Below are 9,576 nucleotides of genomic sequence, written 5' to 3' on the forward strand. Positions count from 1 at the left end.
CTAATGTTTGAGAAGAGTGCATCATTTTGAACATGAAAAATGATTAATAAACATATTTTGGCAGTCTTGATACAATTTTAACAAAAATACAATGGTTCATTCGATCAGTCTAAAACGCTGCACATACACTGCTGCCATCTAGTGGACAGAATCTAAATTGCACCTGGTCTGGAATAATACATTATGGCCTTTCTCTTGCATTTCAAAGATGGTACAAAAAAAAAATACAAAATAACTTTTTTTTTCTTCGTATTATCTTTTACCAGATCTATTCTGTTATATTCTCCTACATTCCTTTCACATTTCCACAAAGTTCAAAGTGTTTCCTTTCAAATGGTACCAAGAATATGCTTATCCTTGCTTCAGGGCCTGAGCTTCAGGCAGTTAGTTTTGGGTATGTCATTTTAGAAGAAAAAAAGGGGGGGGGCGTATCCTTAAGAGGTAGACTTAAGTTCCAAGGGCCTTGCTGACTGACCCATTGTGTGATAATGGTGAGATATTGTTTTGCACCACTGCAGTTAGCCTATGTTGTTCTGGATACAGTGAAACATTCACTCATTCCTGGCTGCAGAACAGAGGTTAGTGCCTCCATCACACATTCCCCTGTATAGTTCTTAAGCAGATACTGTTCCACCATCAGCCATCAATGTTTGTCTGTCCCCCTATCAGATAATATCAAGGTACAAAATGGGGTTGGGGGGCGGACGGTACAGAGAACTACTGGTGTGAAACATAGACATCAGAGGAGACTGGTGTGAGGAGCTATAGGAAGATAGGCTCACTGTAATGGCTGGAATGGAATGTGTCAAACATGTGGTTTCCATATGTGTGATGTGTTTGATACCGTCCATTTTAGTCCAGCCATAACAATGAGCCCGCCCTCCTGTAGCTCCTCCCACCAGCCTCCACTGATTGATAAGGCTAAAGGAACCTCCAAAACCTCAAGCATGTGTGATGAAAATAATGGTTTACTGCCATCTCCTGGGGCATTGTTAACCCATTCACTGTAGTTTACGTTACAGAAATAAACATTGCAAAGGCTTCATTGGTAAAAACCCAATTAATTTTAACAACATTCATGGGTCATGGTGGCAGGAGACTGAAGTGACTTTAGAATATAATATAAATACAATAAGTATGCATTTTTGAACTAGCGTTGATAATAACAGGCTTAATTGGCCAAACCATGATGTAATATACAATTCATACTTTAATATAACATTTCATTGAGCACAAGGGAAATTAATGTACAATAGAAATATAGGAACTCACATAGGAACGATTAAGGCGGATTATAATTCAGGCGAGAAGAATTCTCAGTCGGACTAAATATCCGTTCTGTAACTTCCGTTTTCAGCTGAGCCAGCCGTGGATTGCAACATTCCTGGTAAATCTCTCTTTACATTTCGGGTTATACTGTGTTAAAAAATGTATAAACAGCACACATCGCTTAAGGCTTTTATCTGTTAATTATAAAATGACATGTCGTTGCTGCATCTGATTTCCATGAAGTCAAGCTAGTTAGCGCGTGTTTGAACCGTGTTGCTCAGCACACGTACAGTAACGTTTAGTTATAACGTTAGATGCCTAAATAGCTCATTTTTTCATTTTTTACGTAGATACCTAGTTAACTAGCCAATACAGTTTTAAAACATTTATATTTTCGTAAGGACCTAGACTAATGATGTGTGTCCAGTCTGTCAAGGTGTGATGCCATTGACTGAGCTGGCTTGGTTCGTTAGTTAATGGTTGGCTAATCCCCCACATGCCTTCAGGTAAAGCCAGCTACTGAAACTGAAAGATGCCGAAAAAGAAGACTGGTGCACGCAAGAAGGCAGAGAACCGCAAGGAACGGGAGAAACAGACTCGAGCCAACAAGGGCTTTGTTGACGTTGCAAAGTCCCCTTGCAATTCAGCAATGGTATGGAATAATATACATGTTCTCATCACAGCACAATATGAAATGGATAGCCAACAATGACTGTAAATCATGATTATTTCCCTAGTACTTACTGTAGTCCTCATCTTGTGTTGCAGGAATGTGACAAATGCCAGAGGTAAGACATCTTCAATTAATATTTTTTTACATTCATCTTAATGGATAACATTGGGGCTCCCGAGTGGCGTAGTGGCCTAAGGCACTGCATCTCAGTGCTAGAGGCGTCACTACAGACCCTGGTTCAATTCCAGGCTGTATCACAATCAGACGTGATTGGGAGAACCATAAGGGGGTGCACAATTTGCCCAGCGTCGTTAGGGTTTGGCCGGGGTAGGCCGTCATTGTAAATAAGAATTTGTTCTTAACTGAGTTGCCCAGTTAAATAGTGGGAACACAATTCAACTATTTGAACAAGATGCATTATTTCTTTATTAGCAACTATAATCTACAGGTGATGGAGGCTTTGACACTTTGTTCCCCTGTTTCAATGACACCCAAGACGGCAGAAGAACAGAGCTTTCTGCTACTTCTGTGCAAATGTTCAGAAGCTGCCCCAGTGCGGTCAATGTGGTGAGTCTAAGATAAATTGTGACGCATGGCATGTTTCTGATTTTAAAATCCCTTGAGCTCTTTGAGGCCAACTTAATTCGATACAACTTGATTTATCCCCTCAAGTGGCAAAGAAATATATTGCACAATGTTACATGTAAGATGTTTGTATAGGAGTGCAAGAACCATGTATTATGTTGTGGTGTGATACTGTCTTCCTGTATTCCAACTAAAGGCAAAACCAAATGCATGAAGTCATCAGACTGTGTCATCAAGCACCCAGGGATCCACGCTACGGGAATGGGCATGGTGGTAAGAAATGAGAGCCGTTTGAAGAACTTTTATTGAGATTGGAGTAATAAATTCTCAGTAGTAATCATTAATGCACACCATAGCAAAACGTTTCGCAATGGAAAACAAGTGTTTCTTATCGGTCAAATTCAGGTAGTCCCCGATATTTGCCTCCTTTGGTTTCTAGTGAATATGACCACGGGATGTATTCATTATGCCGATTCTGTTGCAAATCATTCTTCAATTGTAACCATTTACTCCAAATGAAAAATGTTTTGTTTCTATTGCACAAATTGAAGGTAGGTCCCGCCCTGTTTCGTTTTCTGTTTGCTTCCGTTTGGTTCTTAAATGGCAAATGGTTTCCATTGCCAGGCGTAATGAATACACCCCTGGTGAAGACCTACATCTATTTAACATTGTGATATGTGCCCAGATTGTAAACAATCACGAGTTTATCATTGGATGTCTTTTGATATGTGAAGTGCTGTCTCTGTCCACAAGGGGGCAGTGTGTGACTTCTGTGAGGCCTGGGTGTGCCACGGGAGAAAGTGCCTCAGTACCCACGCTTGCACATGTCCTCTCATGGATGCCGACTGTATCGAGTGTGAACGCTGTGTATGGGACCATGGTAACTTATGCCATTTTATAATATTATCCAACCTGCCTGGTCTGCAAAACTAAACAAGGCTTTTTTATGTCCGTACATGCACCCAAATGCTGTTTGCCATCCACCTTGTTTCCCCTTTGTAATCATTCCCCCTTTTTTCCTATCTGACACAGGGGGAAGGGTATACCGTTGCTCCTTCTGCCACAACTTCCTGTGTGAGGATGACCAGTTTGAGCACCAAGCCAGTTGCCAAGTCCTGGAGGCGGAGACTTACAAATGTGAGCAATTATGGTGTCTTTCTCACCTGTCAAACATCCACATTGTGTTGGCTCATGAGAAATCAAGAGTTTTCAACACTATAACCTGTTGACGTTTAGCCTTAGGGCATACTTTGGCAGACATGAGGAATACCATGTTACGTATAGAAAAGTAGGCATTCTACCAGTTGAAAGTTTAGAGAAAGGTTCATCCCTAGCTATAGTGATTTTAAATAAACATTTTCAATGTGTTAATGTATACTGTGTTTTCCCCCATGTTAATTTCAGGTGCTTCCTGCAACAGACTGGGGCAACACTCCTGCCTGCGTTGCAAGGTAATGGAAAATGAAGATCCAAGTATTCATACCCCTTGGATTTCTTCCTGTTGTGAGAATTTTCAATGATAATAACTGCCAATCAATAGCTCTGACCAATCCCCGAGATCTGTAAGACCATGGGTTTAATAATAATTAGTCAAAGACTCAACTTATGCAAAAATATATAACGTTCTCGTGAATAAAATGTACTAACATCAAAAATGCAACCCCGGTCTTTATAACACACACAAACAAGTTAAAATCTTAAACTATGCCTTGCTTAGACAGTCTGTTTAATCTGCAACATGTTTCATAATTTTCTGCAAGCCTAACAGTTTCTCTTCTCCATGGGTGGAGACAATGTCCTGTAAGGAACACAGTAGTCCAGCTTGTCTGTTGATGGCTCCTCTTATCATTTGTTTCACACTTGCACCCTGTTTACGTACTAAAAAGGAACAAACAGTCATTGTTCTAATTCTGACTAAAACTACACACCATCAGATTATAGTTTTATGATTCTAATAAATTTCATACAATTATATGGTTTCAGGGTGGAATATTCTAATCATTACCTTTTAAGCATATAATTCCCTTATCACTTCCCCAAAATGTTCTGATTTAGCATGGATTTAATTATTTTTTTTGTCCACAATCTAGTCAATATACTCTGTCAGTGGAATAACAATTCTAATAAAAAAAAAAAAGATTAATACAATTGAGAAGTATCCTAAATTAGCTCAGAAGTAACATTTGGCTTAACAAATCACACAAGTTAAATGGACTCCCTCTGTGTGAAATAATAGGGGTTGACATGGTTTTTGAATGACTAACCCTTCCTCTGTCCCCCATACATAAAACATCTGTAAGGTCCCTAAGTCAAATTTCAAGCGCAGATTCAACTACAAAGACAAAGGATCTTTTCAAACGCCTCATAAAGGGCAGTGATTGGTAGATGGGTAAAAATAACAAATAAGACTTTGGATGTCTCTTTAAGAATGGTCTAGTTAATAATTATTATACCGATCCAAGGAATTCACTTTTTGGCCTAAATGCAAAGCCTTGTGTTTGGCGCGCTATCCAACACATCACTGAGTAACTGCCTCCTTATTTTCAAGCATGGTGGTGGCTGCATCATGGTATGGGTATGCTTGACATCGGCAAATACCAGGGAGGTTTTCAGGATGAAAAGAAACGGGATGGATCTAAGCCAGCGGTTCTCAACCCTGATCCTGGGGACCCAAAGTGGTGCACATTTTGTTTTTGCCTTAGCACTACACAACTGATTCAAATGATTAAAGCTTGATGGTGAGTTGATCATTTGAATTAGCTGTGGAGTGCTAAAAACTAAATGTGCGCCAATCAGGGTCCCCAGGACCCATATTGAGAACCATTGATCTAACAGACAACATCCTAGAGGAATACCTGGTTCAGTCTGCTTTACAAGAGATTCTGGGAGACAAATCCACCTTTCAGCAGGACAATAACTTACAACGCAAGGCCAAATCTATGCTGGTGTTGCTTACCAAGAAGACAGTGAATGTTCTTGAGAGACAAGACTTGGAAATTGTCTAGCCATGATCCCCAAAATATTGACAGAGCTTGAAGAATTATGAAAAGATGAATCGGCTAACATTGCACAATCCAGGTGTGTAAATCTCTTAGAAATCTACCCAAGAAGACTCCCAGCTGTAATTGCTGCCAAAGGTGATTTTAACATGTATTGACTTGGGAAGCTGAATACTTAAGCAACAACTATCATTTCTATTCATCTTAAATGTTAGACATTTGGTTGTTGAGAAAAATATAACTTTTTTTTGAATCCCACTTTTTAACACAATGAAATGTGAAGCTACTTAAGGCATTAAATCAACACAGTGTTGTCTCTCCCACTGTTCCTCATGCCAGTGTAGTTGTTTGTTACGGCTGTTGACTCTATACACATTGACCGAGAGATCTACATGTACATGTGAGTCATTTAGCAGACGCTCTTCTCCAGAGCGACTTGAGCCGTGCGTACACTACACGGCCCTGGTTTTAGCTGTCCCAGACAACTTTTTGAGATCGGAGACAAAATCCCCATGTTGTCGCCTACTCGTAGCTGCCACTGACCCGCTCACATTAAAATGAGCGTCAGTGTCACAATCTGAGGGCTACCGATCCCGTGTTTGGTTTTATCGGCACAAAATCTGCAACTCTCTTGTAATGTGAGATGTACCACGACCAGTTTTGAGAACGGCGATCAGCGATAGCCAAATGAGAGCTAGCCAGGGAAGAAGACCAAGTTCTTGATTCGCATCACCCAGAATGTGCACTCGCTCGAGCAGGAGCGATAACTACTACTAGTATGGGTTTGCACTTGCCTTTCACCAAAGCCCAAATGTAAAATGGTTACAGCTCTGAAGTTCACACCGAATGTTATTTGGTCCAAAATGTATTGGCAAGATATTTCAACACTGTAGGGCAAGTGTGTTTGTCTGACTGAACTTAGAGCCACAGCTCGTTGTTAACGTAGCTAGCTACAATCTATTCACACTGTTTTGGCGAGACGGGGTGGTATGGAGAATCCTCCCGACCGAGTGAAGAATCTTGTAGTGTGTCGACACCCGTCTCTGCCAGATGGTTTACTATAGGAAATACGGTTGTTTATGCTCGAGGCTCAGCATTGCTAGGATTTTTGAAAGTTGTGTCGTGTACGCCCGGCATTACAGTGAGTGCATTCGTCTTAAGGTAATTAGGTGAGATAATCAGTCCCTCAGCAGTCGGTGCTCGTAAGAAAAGGCAAGTGTTCGTGCAAGAAAGGCAAGGGTGTTGGTTCAGGGGAAAATGTGTAGATTCCCAGTTGCACTGTTAAATTAGTTGATTTTTCCGGTAAATAAGCACCCGTTTACCAGGCTTCTGAAGTGGAATACAGCTACAACTAGAGGTTACGTTTTTTGCAGCAGGTTTGGAGAATTAGGTTAAGGTTAGCTAAAATAAAAAATGTATCCTAATCTGCTATGAAAAGTCACTTCCAGTCATGGCTGTATTCCCTCTAGTTACAACCATTTACCATTTGGACAGGCAATACATTTCCTGGATTTGACGCATGACTGTAACCTATAGTAACAAGGCCCATTTGGGTTGAACTGTGTCCCCCCCTTCCAAGGCCTGTTTCTGTGACGACCATGTGAAGAGTAAGGTGTTCAAACAGGACAAGGGTAAAAATCCTCCCTGCCCCAAGTGTGGCCATGAGACCCAGGAGACTAAGGACCTCAGCATGTCCAGTGAGTCTGCCATCTAACATCTAATCAGTGCTCAAGTCAGTCATGGATTAAAACTCTTCAGTCATTAAGAGAAACTGAGTACTGTTGGCAGTGCAGTTGTATGTATACTGTAGTATCATCATTTTAGATGTTGATTGAGTCATTTTTGCATCATTACAAATCACTTGTTTTCATACTCTTTTCTTGTAGAAGATGTCAGATCTTAAACCTCAAATGTATCCCGCCACATTCAACACCTTTTAATTGTTGTATATATATGCACTCCCTGGATGGGGATTAGTACTCAACTCTCAGCTCATGTCTGTATTCCTGTATTCACCCTGCAGCCCGTACGACAAAGTTTGGCCGACAGAGTGGTGCTGACGAGGATAGCTATGGCTATGGAGGTTATGGAGCCTCTGGCTATGACTCCTACTGGAAGAACGTGTCATCGTCCGGAGGAGGGGAGGGAGATCAGGCAGAAGATGGCGGAGATGATGATGATGATGACGAGGAGGATGACGAGGAGGAAGAGGAGGAGGAGGAGGATGATGAGGAGGAGGAAGAAGCGATAGCTGACTCTCTGGCCGGTCTTAAAATTGAAGGGACCCTCGTGATCGAAGCAGTTCCTTAGGCGGAGGTTGGTTCCCATCACATCTCTCCACCTCTCCGCTTCCCAAAGAAGAGGACTAGATATATACAAGGAGTGTGTGTGCAATGCATTGCAGTACACTGTAATAAGCTGTTTAAAGTGATAGTTCATCACCATATGTGTACTGCTTGATTGTTTCTGTATTTGGACATTAGCACGTTTAAAAAAGATAGTCAGTAATCCAAAATTTCTGTATGGCTCCTGCCTAACATTGGTGAAATATCCTTTTTAAGTTTTAGGCTAAAATAATGTAACTTATCAGACAGCTTAACAGTAGGTTGTATTCATGGAAGCCAGGCTTCCCCAAATATTTGACCATTAAAACATTTTAAATGATTACATTTACTTTTCGTATCTCCAGGGTTTTCAAAATGTTCCGTCAATTCCAAAGGTGCTGGAATCTCACCAGAGAAATCATCAGAGTGAGGGAAACAGTACCCCTCTGTCTCAGTATGTGTAGCCCATGTATCTGATGCTGTCTGGACCAAAAGAGTGTGACATGTTGTTAGTGTAGCATTTGATTGATTGATGCTAGCAAGCTTTTGGCCTCCCTTTATACATTTAAAATATATATATATATATATAATTAGCTTGCAAAATCATCCCTTAATCCATGGATTTGGACTTGTGGTTTTGACTTAATTCACTGTACAGGCCAATGATTATAATCTAACAATAAATGAATGTTGTGCCACTGACCTGAGATGTAGGCTCATGTTAATTAGCTGGCAGACTTAGCTGGTTCGTTGTTGCAAATGCGAGGACGTTAGGCTAGCAAGCATCTTAGCCAGGTAGCCTATGACAACAAAAACTAAAAGTGTACTGTATGACAAAGCCATAGACCGTTCTGCCAACATGAAAAAGATGAGGATGACATTGGTGTTCTACAAGTGGGTGAGTCCATGTTTAGTTTTACTTGCGCACACACACAGACAGGAAACAGGACAGCCACACAATATTTAGCAACATTGATTGGACTAAATAGTTTTGGGTGTCTTTTTAAGTTGGTTTTCAGTGTATTAAAGTATTTTATGTTTAAGCTGAAATGGCGCTGTAATAACTGGCAGTGCTCCTGTTGTCTTTGTGCTGACTTGTGGTACCTCCACATATGCTGAGCACTTGTTGGCTGCTTTTCCTTCACTCTGCAGTCCAACTCATCCCAAACCATCTCAATTGGGTTGAGGTCAGGTGATTGTGGAGGCCAGGTCATCTGACGCAGCACTCCATCACTCTCCTTGGTAAAATAGCAGAAAGTGTCCTGAAGTGTCCTGTTGAAAATCAAAAAAGCCCTAACCAGATGGGATGGCATATCGCTGCGGAATGCTGTGGTGGCCATGCTGGTTAAGTGTGCCTTGAATAGGATATAAAACCAGCGAAGCACCATCACATCTCCTCCATGCTTTACGGTGGGAACCACACATGCAGAGATCATCTGTTCACCTACTCAGCGTCTCACAAAGACACGGCGGTTGGAACCAAAAATCTCAAATTTGGACTCATCAGACCAAAGGACAGATTTCCACCGGTCTAATGTCCATTGCTCGTTTTTCTTAGATCAAGCAAGTCTCTTATCCTTATTGGTGTCCTTTTAGTAGTGTTTTTTTTTTTGTTGTTGCAGCAATTCGATCATGAACGCCTGATTCACACAGTCTCCTCTGAACAGTTGATGTTGAGATGTGTGTTACTTGAACTCTGACACATTTGGGCTGCAATTTCTGAGGC

General features: G+C 41.1%; 1 protein-coding gene across 1 annotated transcript; it reads left to right on the forward strand.

The window, feature by feature from the left end:
- Positions 1-1,303: 1,303 nt before the first annotated feature.
- LOC109881901 (zinc finger protein 330) lies at positions 1,304-8,552 on the forward strand. Its single transcript, XM_020473999.2, has 10 exons — positions 1,304-1,387; positions 1,776-1,921; positions 2,038-2,057; positions 2,439-2,509; positions 2,724-2,800; positions 3,281-3,407; positions 3,560-3,664; positions 3,932-3,978; positions 7,106-7,223; positions 7,550-8,552. Exons 2-10 carry the CDS (start codon positions 1,802-1,804, stop codon positions 7,834-7,836), a joined length of 972 nt encoding a protein of 323 aa, XP_020329588.2. The 5' UTR covers positions 1,304-1,387; positions 1,776-1,801; the 3' UTR covers positions 7,837-8,552.
- The last annotated feature ends 1,024 nt before the right edge of the window (positions 8,553-9,576 follow it).

Source organism: Oncorhynchus kisutch, linkage group LG7 (assembly GCF_002021735.2).
Source record: "Oncorhynchus kisutch isolate 150728-3 linkage group LG7, Okis_V2, whole genome shotgun sequence".
In the NCBI taxonomy this organism is placed as follows: Eukaryota; Metazoa; Chordata; class Actinopteri; order Salmoniformes; family Salmonidae; genus Oncorhynchus; species Oncorhynchus kisutch.